Genomic DNA, 15,624 nt, shown 5'->3' with positions numbered 1-15,624 from the left:
CAGACCAAGTGCAGGTACTAGAGAATGGAAACTATTGCCATTTTCTGGCATTTGTGTGTTCTTTATATAATATATCAATAGTATCTATTCTGTTTAGGGCAAACAGTTTATCCCTCTCAGACCACCCGTTATAGTGTCAGTCTCAATGACAGCCTTATATTACAGCTCTGTATTGTACTGCAACAGTTGATGTATTTCTTGAAGTAGCAACCAACCCTACTGAATGTGATGGTGATACTGGATTTTTAAAGTTTGCTTACTTTGTAAGTTCTTTAGGAGATTAAGTCCCAACAGACACTGAAAAAACTCTTTAACAGTATGAAGTAGTCCTTCAAAACAACCTTGGAATGATTTTGGAGTAGACGGGATTGTTTTGCTGTGAATAAATAGACTGACCCTTTGGCCAAAGCAAGAATAAACTCTCTTTACTGTAGATATACCTATACTTACAGGTTTTCAGCTGTATTATAATTAATTATATTTACAGAAACTATTTTTGCTGCTCTTCTTGGTTTTTCTTTGTCATGCTTGCATTTTGATATCTTACAGAATCTTTGCCCTGAATGTAAGTTTTTAAAATTATTATTACAAATAAATATATGCTTTTGTACCATTCTACCACTACCAAGTGATTCCATGTTTTCTTGTGGAACATATTGTACATGGAACTAATAGTGTGTGAACCTAGACTAATACTTGTTGCCATCAGTTGAGAACCTCTCAGGGATTTCATGAGATATACATGCATTAAATCTTTAATTGTATTCTTAAATTGACAGGTGAAGTATGCTGCCCTAATGAAGAGCAAAACAGAGTTTCAGTTGGAATTGGTGACTCTTGCTGTCAGGGAATGCCTTACTCCACATCAGGGAATCAAATCTGTTGTGGTGGATCACTCCATGACAGTTTCAATCAGCAGTGCTGTGGTGGAGAAGTCGTAAGTACAGCCTTGGTCTGCTGTGGTGATGAAGAGAAAGGGACTTCACATAGACCTCTCACAGGTAAGTGAGAAATTTTCAAGAAAAAAAGAATTTTGATCTTTCTAAATCTCTTGTAGAATTAGCCATTCAGAAGTGGGATACTTCAAGTTAAGTTACATATGCCGATTTTGTTAAAATGCTGTTGCACTTCACTTACCTATTCCAATAGATTGCAAAATGGTGAGCTGGTGATTACCCAATGAGTCCAAAAGCTGCAAAGTCTGAAGACACTCCAGAAAATTCAAAGGGAATGCCTGATCTTTCATTACTCAAGTCACAAGATTGGACCAGTCTGCTTTTAGTCAGTAGAGCTGAGGTCAGACTTTGTCACCCTGTGCTGCTGTGCATCCTAGTGCAGGGATTTTCTATTTGCTCTGGAGATGTGGAGTTAGTCACCTAGGAACTGAAGATGACAGTGCTATCTGGTTGGAAGCCCAAGTCCCTCATTTGTGCATCTACATGTACATAAAGCTAAACCCACTGGAATTTAAAATTAACAAAGCTCAATCCGTAGCATTAGTCCCTTATTCATCTGGTGTATCCTGTTAATTTCTTGTATATCACAAGAAGTTAGTGCATCGCCTAAATGTACAATATATACCTTACTTCCTCATAAAGCACTATGTGACTAGCTGATGACAAAGATTGGAGGTATTAATACAAAACCCATTCAGGTATTTTCACATGTCTTTTCTTTCTGCATGTATTGGGGGAATTATATACCGTCAGCCTTAGGCTTTCTCAGCCTGACAAAAAGACTTCAAAACCAATTGCAGTCTCAAAGGGGAATCCGATTTCAAAACATGGAAATAATGAATGTAGTACTGGTTTAGTACCTGTTTAGTACTGGTTTAGTACCAGTTCTGCTTGGTGTACTAAGATTAGTGGTACATACAGTGCTTTTGCCACGTGTGTGCCAGTTTGAGCCTCTTGCTGTACAACTAAGGATCCTACCATATAACCAAGACCCCAGATCTAAAGGCTAAATTCTTCCTTTACCCCCAGATGATCTCGCTCTTCCCCTTACTTTTTGTGTTCACTGGATCCTACAGCTGCTGTGTGTGATGTTCAAAGCACTCACATTCTGTGTTGACTGTCAGGAAGGACTAAACTAGGAGCCATGGCAATGTTTTCTCCCTATCAGTGGTGAATCATGGAATGTATGCTGCAAACCGCACCACTTGCATGGTGCTCCCCCTCACTCTGATCCCTAATTGTACCTGATCTACAGCATCTACACAGGACTCACAATAATGTCTCTGAGCAAGGCCCTTTTGCATAGCAGCACATTGTGTGGCTGCCACAAGACAGGGCTGGCTCATAAAACATCTCTTTATGTACTTTATTACTTAAACTCTTTTATTTGCCTGCAGGAGCCCTTTAACAAAATCACATTGAATTGACTTTCTCACACCAAATCAAATCTCCCTGGTCCCAGTTCAGTTGTCTTTGTCAATATGTATTTTATAAATGGAGTGAATTAACAGATGCTGTTGGAACAGAACTGCTGGGGTAGCGTTTATGTTTTTACTGCTCTCTCTGGGCAGATGAGTTGTGTAGGAGTGTAATACAGGTATCTTGGGATGAAAGTTATGTTCTTCATTTCAGTATATATGTATTCTTAACAGTTTTTTTTCCTTAAATGTATATATTTAAAAAACCTTTATACCCCTCTTTTTAAAATGTGTTTAGCCTATAGCACTCTATCATTTACACTATTTTTCTTGAGAATGGGTCATGATGACATTTTTTTGGCCATTAAAAAAGAAAACAGTAGCTTTTTCACCGTTCACAGATTTCCTGTGAGGACTTTATGCTGTGAGCCAGCATACAGCTGAACACAAAAACATTTTTCAAAGATGAATTAACACCATAGTTGAAAAGAGATCATATTATTCTGCATTAAGCATAGAATAGATTGTGGTTTCTTATCATATCATATACATCATGCTCAATAGGTTTTTGCTTAATTTCTTAGAGTAATTCAGCCTTGCTAAATATATCATGAAAATGCACAAGCCATGCACAAAATCTGTGTTCCCTATTCCTCTTATTTATAATGATTCTGATGGGAAAAAAAAAAGTCTCACACAAAGACATAATTTACTTACCATTGGCTTATCAAATGGATACTTAGAATTTTGCAAGATTATGGTAGTTGTAAAACTGATTCCATTGTCTAGAAGGGGAAGAGGTAACTGGGATGGCTTTAAGCAAAAGCTGACATGCTTCCAAAGCTCTGTTTTGTAGCTGGCAATAGATGCCACAGTTTAAAATGTAAGAACAATTTAAAGCTTTTGTTTGCCATTTTTTGGTTTCTTGTAAAAATCATATGAGAAAAAACAATCACTACAAGTGCAAATCTTGTTGCATTATCAGTTCTGCTGAAAGCAGCATGTTTCTGCAGAACCTAGACCATTTTTGCACTGAATGATGGTTTTAAGAGCTTGTATGGTAGAGTTTTTTTCATTTGCCATTGTATACTTGGAGAGTCTGTCCTGCAACAAGATATGTGTCTTCTATCTCATATTACTTTTTTTTTCTTTTTTTTTTTTGGGGGGGGGGGGGGGAGGTCTGTTCTCTTGGATCTTATTTTGTGCCCCTTGTTGGCCTTATTTAGTGGGGGGACCATAGAGAGACATCTACTGGCAAAGGCTGGCAGCGATACTATTGTATGCACATATCCTGAGCCCCATGGCTGCAATGTGATTATCCAAAGTTGTCTATTTCTGTCTATAAAAGGTAATGGAAGCTGAAACCACTCTTGGATTTTCTCTTTAAAAAAAAAAAAAAAAAAGAAAAAAAGAAAAAAAGAAAAAAAAACACTAGTAAAATGCCCCTATACTGTCTCAGACAGTGAAAGATAATGCTTTTTACTGTTGTGGTTTCTGATCTGTTATAGTTGCAATATCCAAATGTAAGCCAAGGATTTTTGGAGTAGTCTGCAATGTACACTGGCTCTGTATTTTGTTGATCCTCTATTCTGGCTCCAAAGGCTAAGCCTTCTAATACTCATTTTTCCCCTTTGAAAGCATTGGTTTTGCAGATTTACTAAATTAGTAATTCATCACTCAGCTATGTTTGTAAATTTTTTCAGTTGCCGGCGATGAACATGAAATAATTGTTGACAGAAATCACTGTTAGCAAGAAGAGTCTTTTCCAGCCCATGGATTTTCTTTTTGCTGTAATGCATTATGTGCCTATGAAACATAAATATATAAAGCATGACACATGCATTCAAGCTGATTTGCAAACAAATATTTTGTATTTTGGTACTGTGTTGAATTCAGGAAAGGTTTATAGAATTTCTGGATCCTTAAGCAATTGAATAAAGCAATTTTTAGAAAGCAAATCAATCCATCAATATTACATAGCCCTATTTTGTTTTTCTTGGAGCATATTTAAAATTATACATTTGAGGTGTCAAGGTTCAGGAGTCAAGTGCTACATGTGATAAATTAAGCAGAGGTCAAGGGCTATGCAATGCAGTTTCAGAAGATTGTCTACCTCTGCCTTTGCAGCTCATTCATGCTGAAGTGATGCACTATGGGAATTACTACCAAACTCTGCTCTGCAACATCTGCTCTCCCTAAGTGAGTTAGTGCACGTCAGACATCTTTATGTCAGAATATTGCAGTGATGGATGCAGTCTTCAGAAAATGCTGCATAAAAATCTGGTGTGCCGTTCTGGCCATTAAGTGAAATTACTATTTAAATTAATGGCGCTGTCACAGTTTATCTGTGCAAAGAATGAACGCTGATTAGGGTATTAAGTAATTAGCAATTTATCACACTGGAACAAGGTTGATAATAATTAAAGAAGTAATGGTTTACCAAAGAAACTAGAAAGGGAGTCACTTCTTGTTATGTGAGTGAAATCTTGGCTGAAAAATTTAATTCAGTCAAACAAAGATGAGGTTCACACTGAAAGAATACAGCCTTGTTTGTTTCAATAGAAAAACAGTTCATTATCAAAATTTTAGTTTGCCTGTCAAAAGTCCCTTGGGGCTACCCGAGTTGCTTATTAGTATTGAATTGAGTCTTTTTCTGCATTAATTCTCTACTTAAAATCGGTAGGATCCTAGGACAATTTGGAAAAAGGGTGTGAACAGGAGGAAATATTTACCTCTTGGAGAGCTGGTGACCACAATTTGATTTCTGTGAATGAAACCAGTCCTGAAAATAGGTGAAGCATGCAAGCAACTTCACCATTTTGAGTCATTGCTCTGAATGCTTTAGCAGGATCGTACCCTTAACAAGTAATTTTAATTATGTATGACTTCCTAAGAGAGATTTGCTGAAATAAATGATAGAGAATAAAGCAGCCACTTCTGCATGTGTATTAAATGTCTACATACTACAGAAATTACATCAAATACAAATTACTTTATAGGTGTAACAGCTCTGTTTTTTTTGTGATATCTTTCTACTTGAATTAATAATAATATTTTTTTTCACTGTCATTTATAGGGGTATTTACCCCTTTCTTTAAATGGTGGAGGATTCAAAGCAGGTATTTCACAGTTGCAAAATCATCACAGAATCACAGAATTTCTAGGTTGGAAGAGACCTCAAGATCATCAAGTCCAACCTCTGACCTAACACTAGCAGTCCCCACTAAACCACATCCCTAAGCTCTACATCTAAACATCTTTTAAAGACTTCCAAGGATGGTGACTCCACCACTTCCCTGGGTAGACTGTTCCAATGTCTAACAACCATTTCAGTAAAGAAGTTCTTCCTAACATCATGTTTGTGAATATATGGAAACCTACACTGATTATGATGAGCTTTTAATTTTAAAGTAGAATTATCAAAAATAGAGCCTGTGGAATTAAATTTGTCAGGTTTTCAATTCCATTATAGAAATGAAAATTATATTTAGATACTAACTTCTTAAAGCATAAATATGAGGGCTGAAGCTTCACTGTGGGTATTTGTTAAGTAACCCATTCAGTTCCATATACACTGTATGAACCCTCACTTTAAATCATAAACTATAATGTGAAACATTCTGGGATGTTAAGACATACTGGTTGAAAGACTGCCCATCTGGGAGGAATGAATGAGATCTGACTGAGAGGTATGTGGAGAAGCTTTCTCAATTTCTGCATCAACAGTCTGTCCTTGACCTGTAGCACATAGTACCTTTATATGGTACTTCATAGGAAAGGTTCTTACAAAAGTTGAGGAATAGTGTAAGTTAACTCTAGGAGATCCCTGTTTTTTCCTTTAATTCTTGGTTGTTTTCAAGTAGGTCTAGAATTTAGGATTCTTGCTTCGGTCACCTTGCATTCAGAATTTAATCTCACTTCAGCTAAATCATTGTATTTCCAGCTGCTGATGTTTTTATGCCAAGCTATACTGCAGCCTGAGCTTTCTTCTTTCTTACCTCTTTTAAAAATTATTTACATTACATATTCAGATATATATTTTTTGTTTGTTGTTTTCAGGGATGTTCTGTTGTGGGCAGGAATATGTAAATGTGTCAGATACCATATGCTGCTCAGGTTCCAGTGGTGAGTCCCTAGCACATGTTAGAAAGAATGACCAAGTGCCAGTAAAATGCTGTGAGACTGAACTTATTCCAAAGAGCGAAGAATGCTGTAATGGAGTTGGATATAATCCTTTGAAATATGTTTGCTCTGACAAGATTTCAGCTGGAATGATGATGAAGGTAATTGATAGAAAATCTCTCAGTAGCTCTGATTTGACGATGGAAAGAGAAATACACTGTTCATAACTATTTTTCTAAAATAGGAATATAAAAACTCTTGTGTGCATTATTCATTTTCACATTACATCCATATTAATACCGAATGAGTTCACCATGATTGATGTTATTGCAATGAATTCTAAAGGAATTAATAATGATTAGCTGCCTCTGTGAAGTGTTGCCCAGCACTTCAGATTAGTACAGTGGCTAAAAGCTGGCATACTAACAAGACTGGCATATATAGCCAGTTCCCATTCTGTGGCCACTGTTCCTGACAATGTTCCTTGATTGAAAATTGAAATTGAAGTCACCTGTTCTGATGTATAAAAATGCTATTACATTTCAGTTCAGGCAGGCAGTATAACATAGATTTCCCCAAACTTCCTCCACAAAAAAATTATTAATAAAAATAAAGCAATTGATATTTTCTTGATGGACTTAATCTTGATCCTGTTGAAAACCAGTGGCAATTTTGGCATAAATTTCAGCAGTATTAGGTCCCTGTATAACTTTTAGTAATAATGAGGATATTTTTCATGCTTTCGACACAAAGTGAATTATATAGTTTATTTTCACTCCATTTAAATGTCATAATACACTAAGCAACATAAAAGCTACTTCTGTCATTTTTAAGAGCAGCCAGTGACTAGATGCATCAGCAGGAAACAATTTGGCCAAAATTTCAGTTGCAGCTCCAACTGAATTCAACAGAAATTTTCAAGTAATAACATCTCAGTGTTAGATGTAAGCTGTGAAAAAGTAAACTGTTATTTATTTTTTTTTGCTTAAGTGAAAAAAAAAAATTCAAAGGATGGAAACTGTTTTAATATATATATATTTGCATATAAGTATGTATTTATATTTAGAGAGGGACAGAGAAAGTGGATGAGAGAGGATTGGGTTTTGTGAATGCTACAATATGGAAATGAAGTAGATATTTTTGAATATATCACTTAAATGAAAAACAAACCAAACCCTACCACATACAGGTGTTCTCATATACTTTCCATTCACCTGCTGTGGTAACACACAAATATTTCTTCCATCTTCTCCTTTCCTTTTTATGGATTTCATGTCATTTCATTTCCAGACTGAATAATTTTCTCCCAAGCAAAATCCATGTGTTGTGATGAGTCAGCTACAGTTCCTCAGCACATTGTATTAGTTTATGCAAGGCAAAAATGGGTGAAAATGGGATAATGAATTCTAGCATGTATTGTGCCAAGTCCATGCCTTGGGTATAATGTATAAACAAAGGAGTCACTTTGTATTTCCATACCTGTAGTGGAAGCGAGAGAGCAGGGCCATCTTTCTGATATGTATAGATTTACTAATATTAAAAGGACTGATATTCTGACACATGTCCTGGACCTGTAATGTACTTTATTTGTGAATCCAATTCATCTGTATCATACATCTTACATCGGTACCTATCATAACATAATTTCTGTAACAGTTGCCACATTTGGGTAATTAAATTACCCAAACTTCATAATCAGCTAACAAACTCATTTCAGTAGCTGAATTAAGGAAACATTAGATATAATCTTTTTTTTTTCTCTTCTAAAGTTGGTAGCCTAATGTGCAGAAATATTTGTAGCCGACTATTGCACTACACCTGAAACAATATTTTTGTTTATAAAGAGTTATTGTTCTCTGTCTTATGGTTTGGTGAAAATATCATTTCATGAATTTTAATATAAACTTGTATATATTCAGTATATATTTCTGTGGATTGTTCTTTATGGGTTAAATCTTATACCTGCCTCAGTGTTTGTAGACATCCCCTTACTGCAGCAGAACTGTTTAAGCGTAATGTGGTAGAGGACACATTTTATATAGCCCATGGATAGAGTTATATAACAATAAATAAAGCATAAAATAAAAATGTATAAAATATACTTCAAACCCCTATGGATCAGGTTCTTAAAAGCTGCCAAAGAATTGCACAGAGCCCTCCTGTGCACTAGGAAAGCTGGGGGAGGGGGTTGGGTGCTACTGGTTTGTCTCAGGACCTTTGACCTACTGACAATTCTTCAATGTTCAAATGTTTAAATTCTCAGGTAAAACCCCATCCTCATTTGACTACTGACTCTTCAACTTTCAATAAACCCAGTCATTTAGGGTTCCAGTGGTTAAAATTTGTGATGTTTTGTACAAGGAACCTACAAAATCAAAAACAAAAACAAAACAACAACAACAACAACAAAAACTCCCTTTCTTTTAGAAAGGACTACTAAAGCATTAATGATCAAAGGCAGTAGGCTGACCAGAGACTGAAAGAGTTTCTGCATGCTAGAAATACCAGTGTACTAACTGTGTGGTTGCCTGATTTGGATGTTGTGTAAAGACAGAGAAATACTATTGGAAGCATTTATAAAGAACGGAAGAAGTGTAAATATATTAAAATTGTATGCATATTCCATAGGTAAAAGAAGAATGCAAGGCTAATATCCTTTGTCCTTTATCTATGGAAAAAACAGCACATTGTGGAAAGTGTGACTTTGATCCTAGGGAGAATATCTGTGCATGGATAAAAAGTTCACGGAGTGCTACAGAAAAAGAGATAAAGGAAGGTGTGTGTCCAGCTGAAGAGGAGACTGTCTACACTGGAAGCCAAAATCATTATTCATTTACAGGTAAGAAAAAAAATGGCATATCAGATCGGTGGTTTGCTAGTGTGTTTTAATTCACCATGGGAAAAAAGATGTCCCAAATGCTATCAGATATTTTAACTGAATGTGAAGCAAATGTAGTGAAGTAGCATTCCTTCAGAACTAGTTTGAGCATCTTTAGGGGAATGGAGTGGGTAGTAAGAAGTTTGGTGAATACAATAAGGCCTAAAGGTTCTTTCTTTCACAAATGTTGCTACAAGTGTTATATCAGACAACGGCCCTACCTAAAAGGAAAAACTTCCCTATCTGTCTTTAAAAATGTAAGTAGTTATAGACATAGAAACAGAAAACAATACTTATTTTGTATATTGTTAAAAGACTGAGGTGACTCAAATGGATCTTTCTTTTTGTAGATCTGAACCTAGAACCTTTTATCACATACGAGTACAGGGTGGCTGCTTGGAATAGCTATGGAAGAGGCTTCAGTGAAATTAGCAGAGCTGTCACTAAGCAAGATGTGCCACAGCGTGTAAGTCCACCAAAATGGGCCAAAGTAGATAACCGTGAAGACATGATACTTCTGAATTGGGAAGAACCACTTCAACCAAATGGTATTGTTATTTGTTTTTTAAAAATGTATGTTCTGTCACTATACTGACAGTGTTCCAAAATCACAAAATGTTTTAATTAATCACTTACACTGAGATATATATATAAAAACTCTAGGTTGAGATCATTTTCATTTTCACAGAAGACAATTTAGCATGTTTTTAGAAGTGCCTAAAAACCTCTTTTGAGAAGATGATAGTAATGAGGAAATATGATCAGAAAATCATGATCATGTTATAAAATTTTGGGGAGGAGTTTGATACTCAGTTCTTTCAGGAAAACTTGGTTATGATTTTCAAACTATGAAAACTTGGAACAACTTTCAATGATCATTGAGATCCATTGAGATGTTGATGTAAAGGTTGAGCAGAGTGACTTTAGAGTAATTGACAGTAACCATTTAAGTGGGATGACTACCTATTAGAGTGGTCACCTAGAGATTTCATTTAATATTTTCTGTTTGCAGAGGATGTTGTTATAGCATACCATCATGAAGCATTTCTCAGCTAACAAAAGGGAAAACTTTCTTTCTGTAATAGGTCTTATTATTCACTATATCATTCTCCGAGATGGAATCGAGCGTTTTAGAGGAACAGAAACAAGCTTCAGAGATACAAGTGGCATCCAGCCATACCAAGAATATTCATACCAACTGCGAGCCTGTACTGTTGCTGGTTGCACAGACAGCAGCAAGGTTAGTGAATTGGTCTATACAGAACTGGTGCCAGACATTTATCAGCTGGTGTGGTAACATATAAATGCTTTTGGAAAGGTGTAATTTGAAGACATGATGATTATTGAGCAAGTAAGTGAAAAGCATCAATAATCTTATTTGGATTCAACTACTGACAGATGTTTATTCGGATCCTAAGGTTCATACAAGCAAGTGGAAGAAGAAAGCAGTAATTCGGTCTTGGCAGTGCTGATATCACACTGTAAAAAATGATGTTTGTTAAATAGAAAGCTGTACATGATAGAATAGAGTAAGGAATATTAAAATGCATTTTCTCAAATCCTTGAAATTAAATCTTTGCTTCTCACTAAGATGTATATAGCTTCTTCTTCCATGCTATTTCTTAGTTTACCTGCTTTAGTTCTAGTAGATCAGCTTCTTCAACAACCTTCTTTTTCTAAGGCTGCTTCTACTATGTTACCTTTGCTGGCTTTCCATGTCTATGCTGACTTCAGGCTTTACACGTCCTTTGTGCACAGCCTGCCTCTGCTTCTGTTTTTTAAGCAGACAGAATCTCTTTCTTCCCTTTGTCACTGTTTCATTTTTTCTCATATCACTTAGAATCATGGATACCTTTCACCAGCATTACTATCTAGCCAGCTCTAGTTTCTCTTCTGCAAAGTATCTGTCTTACTCATCATTTGGAAAAACTATTTAAGTGACCTTTTTCACAATAATATCCTTGCTTTGTGAAAACGAATTTCTAGGAGTGCAAGTGTAAGATATGTGGAACAGAAGTGGGGAAGAGTGACTGTGTTTTGTAATTACGGTATCTATGGGGTTGAAAAGGTGGATTTTTTTCAGGTTTTTACATATTTTTCTTACTGGTACAAATCTCATCCAAAAGTATGAGAAAAGAAGGACTGACAGGGATAGAGGTAGGCACATAGTCCTCTACCTGCAAACACAGCTATGATCTGGAACCTGTATAGCCACCATTGCTACAACCATTAGCCTGAACTAATACATTCTGCTTATCACACTTGTATGTAATTAAGGAGTTTACAGTTGCAGACACTGAAGTCTGCAAGTAGAGACTGATTCCATCAAATGTACTAAAACAATATATTACAGAGGGCACATTTTATATTTAGAACATAATATAAATACTTTAAAGTGGTAATAACAAAAAAAAAGTGATTCTAGAAGAGAAAAAGGTTCGACTCACTTACTAAACTGATATCATTTGGATATGCCTCTGTACAAAACACTAGAGATGTGTCAACAGAAAATCAGCAGTGCCCTGCCCTGCCCTGCCCTTCTTTTGTAGGAAGATCTAAAAAAGCGTGAGGTTAACGAGTCCGAAGTTATTCTATCTTTCAGAATCTTTGTTTTTCTTACAAAAACATGGAGTTACACATAACTTTGATAGAGTTCAGATTGCACTGGATATATTGAGGCTTAGCCCCATGTTTACTGGTTCTTAAAATATATGAAATCAGGCAGTTAAAATGCAGAGACACTGACGAACCATATGGAAGAGAGTTATCAAGAGTTTTCAAGCAATACAGTTTTTGTTGTTTCGCCCTGTGCTATACACTGCAGCTAAGATTGTGGTGAACCTGTCGTGATAAATTGTAGACATAGACTTATGTAATATATTCAAGGTCAGATTTCATTGTGAAAAAGGAGGAAAAAACTAACTAGTTCTCCAGGCTCTTGGTAATGATATGCCAGACCAAACAACATTTTAAAACAAAAGTGACATTCTCATTGATCATGGTATCTAGTGTACTATTACATTAAATTGCTGTTTAATTCATATGTCTTCAGGTAGTTGCAGTCACTGTCCAAGGAGTCCCTGAGAGCGTTCAGCCACCAGACATCAGTGCTTTGAACTCAACAGCATTGTATTTAAGCTGGACTGCACCCAAGAAACCAAATGGTATCATCAGAGAGTACCAGATCAGTCAAGTGGGAAAAGGACTTATTTACACTGACACTGGAAGCAAAATGCAACACACAGTATCAGGTAAGGAGGCAGAACTGAGAATCTAATGTCCTATCCTTAAGATATTGAAAATATTAACATAAAAAATGCCACCTGTCAGTAACTTTTAAATCTGACCTTTTGTGCACAGTTTAGAAATGATTTATACCCATTTTACATACCTTAAATTTATTTTCTTCAAGCTTTTCAATTCAGGCTTCTGATGTTAAAATACTAATAATTTCAAAATTATAAAACTAATCTATCCAGCTCAATTCACGATTCATGCTTTGTGGTGAGCTTGAGCTCTCAAATATTCTGTGTAGGCTTGACATCCCTTAACACAGAGATGACTCTCTTTTTTACCATTAATGTGCGGTAATGTGGTTGAAGTCACTGGTGCCACTGTGAATGTATAGCAGTGTAGAAGCAAGAAAGATCCAGTACTTTATGGCTGAGTCATTAAAAAGGAAAAGAAAGGGAAAGATTAGGATTCTGTTTATGTTAAATATTGCTTATATACATTTTTTAAAATGCTTGGTGAAATTTCGTGAATGTGCATGGATCTGAAAGAAGCTTTAGTCAAGAGATTTGGGGGGGGAGATTTAACTCAAATGTATTATTGTCACATATTTATTTTTTAGTTATATTTGAATTTTACATTGAAGCAAAATTAATAAGCCAATGCTTTTCTTGAATACAAAAGATGAACATAAACTTTTTGGGATATCTTTTCACACTTCTTGATCTCAGGTTACTTAGTAAATTCTTGTGTTTGTGTTTTTTTAGAATTCATAAATACATTATTTTTTCTTTTTTTTTTTTTTTTTTACCCAATGGAAAACACAAAGATTCATAAGTTATAGTTGTTATAGTCACCATACAAAATCCACCTAAGAAGCAGAAGTTGACTTAGGGCATATCAAAGCCATCCAGCATACTTGCCCTCCCAACCTCCCCTCAGAGCATGAGTTCTTAGTCATGTTGGATCCCTTCATGTTTTCAAATAGATCCTTCTTGTTGTGGCTGCTCACAGAAGACTAAAGGATGGCTGTTCCTCTTTGACAGTAGCATGCTCAAGCATAAAATTCGTCAACGGTATATTAAACCTATCACCATACTTACTTCTTCTGGAGATGGGGTATTAACAAGAGTATCCCTGTTTGTGGTATATGTTTCAGAATTACTGTTTTAAGTTTGTGTGTAAAGAACACCTACCAACAAGCAATGATTTTTCACTTAAGCCCATTTGAAAAATGCTTCTTCCGTGCTCCTGGTTCCTTCCCCAAAAGCACTTATAGCTCCAGAGTAACTGAGATTTTTAATGCAAGCAATACAGGTTTTTCTTACACTTTGCAAGGGAGAGAGAGGAAGTAGTTACCTCCTGAGAAACAAAGATCTTTTTTCCTTTTGTGCTGCTATACCATTAAGCCATCGTCCAATGCTGCCATGTTCAGCCAAGAGCAAAATAAGTGATTGTTCTTCCTGACAGTCATAATCAAATCCTCTGCTGTTTTCTGTAGGAAGTTCCTAGGGTAATAATGTGGAATTCATGGCAGTGATTTTGCAGTGTGGATAATTACTGCTCTTTAAACTCAAAGAATAAGCTAAAACAATCAAATTTATTTCATACATAATCTCAAATGTTTGAACTAACTATTGTGTTATTCCCTGTGGATGTAGGTTTTGATTTTCTTATCTCCTCTTTTATTTTTTTTTTTCTTTCCAAAAACGTCTGCTTTTCCCTGAGCAACAGATGAACATTAATGAAGCTGTAGCATTAGTATTTCTTGAGACTTTGAATCTAGGGTCTTGCAAATAACAGACGAGAAGGCTAGCACCTTGCCACTGCACCATTGTCTTGCTGCTTATTTTTAATTACATCAAAGCTTTGGAAACATGATCCCACAAATGCTTTGTGGGAATAGCGGTGAATGTGCTCATCATGTGAAATCCATAAATTGCTTATAATCCTCTCAAGATGTTAAAAAAAGCATTAAGTAATTGAAGACAGGAAGTCCTCAGTTAATTATTTAGAGGTGTTATCAATGCTTTAAGCAAACTGAAGCATTTTCTGCTATCTCACTGAGTTGAATGCCACTGGGACCTAGGGGCAGCAGCCATCATCTTCTCATATTCTCTAATGCAAACAGCACATGGCAGCTTGTCAATAAAAGACCTTTTTATATCATTTATTACTGAACACTTCCACTACCCTGTACAGAACAATTTGGATGACAGTTATGGCATTGTTTCACTTTGCGTTACTACTCCTTTACAAATGGGCCTGCTAATGCTCTGCAGTGGGGGGGCAGGCAGAGGGTAAGACTAAGAAAATAATTAGGGGAATTGTAAGAGAAAGCTAAGAGTGCCCTCTTCAGCAGCAGCAGGTGGGTTTATCGCAATAACTCTTCTCAAGTTCCCCTTTTTCGTACACTAAAGATCATATCCCAAATAAGAGGCTTTATCAAGCATTCATAGGAACAATTATCTTTAGGTAAAAGCCAGATAAGATCATTGATATTTACTTTAGGAAAAGAAACAAGGTTAAAAAATATTATGTGACTGAATGGCTTCAAATTCTTTCATTGAAATATATTCTCCATTTCAAGGTAGTGAAAACTGAAGAGGCACGGTAATGTTGTCACTGGTCAACCTATCTCAATGCAGCCTTGAATTACTAGTAATATTTATCTAAAAAGCTCATGGGGATAGAAGGATTGTGTAAGGCTGTGGTCAGAAATCTGACATCTTCCTGAGTAAATTCCCATGGTAGGGCCCAAGAGTGTTAGCCTGGGCGCTAATTACTGACCTTGCTGGAGCCATACCCACAAATGCAGACAAACGGTATCAGAAATAATTGATTTGACTACTAGGACAACGCATTCTTTAAAAAGCTGTTTCACAACCCTTTTGGCAAATAACATATGCTGCAATAATGAAAGAGAATTCTAAGGCTAAAACAACTAAACAGGAGACAAAAAAAAAGAAAAAGAAAAAGAAAAAGAAAAAGAAAAAGAAAAAGAAAAAGAAAAAGAAAA

The 15,624-nt window shown here is 35.9% G+C and overlaps 1 protein-coding gene across 1 annotated transcript in view; it reads left to right on the top strand.

Moving 5' to 3' along the window:
* The window catches only part of USH2A (usherin), a 410,836-nt gene that overhangs the window by 324,253 nt on the left and 70,959 nt on the right, over positions 1-15,624 (top strand). The window contains exons 50-55 of the mRNA XM_072035514.1: positions 780-1,001; positions 6,434-6,657; positions 9,125-9,335; positions 9,725-9,922; positions 10,460-10,614; positions 12,427-12,625. Coding sequence (XP_071891615.1) covers positions 780-1,001; positions 6,434-6,657; positions 9,125-9,335; positions 9,725-9,922; positions 10,460-10,614; positions 12,427-12,625 — 1,209 coding nt within the window. The remainder of the gene's footprint in view (positions 1-779; positions 1,002-6,433; positions 6,658-9,124; positions 9,336-9,724; positions 9,923-10,459; positions 10,615-12,426; positions 12,626-15,624) is intronic.

This window comes from Anas platyrhynchos, chromosome 3 (genome assembly GCF_047663525.1).
Source record: "Anas platyrhynchos isolate ZD024472 breed Pekin duck chromosome 3, IASCAAS_PekinDuck_T2T, whole genome shotgun sequence".
Classification (NCBI taxonomy): Eukaryota; Metazoa; Chordata; class Aves; order Anseriformes; family Anatidae; genus Anas; species Anas platyrhynchos.
The sequence above is the reverse complement of the archived record's forward strand: the minus strand, read 5'-3'. Positions and strand labels throughout refer to the sequence as shown.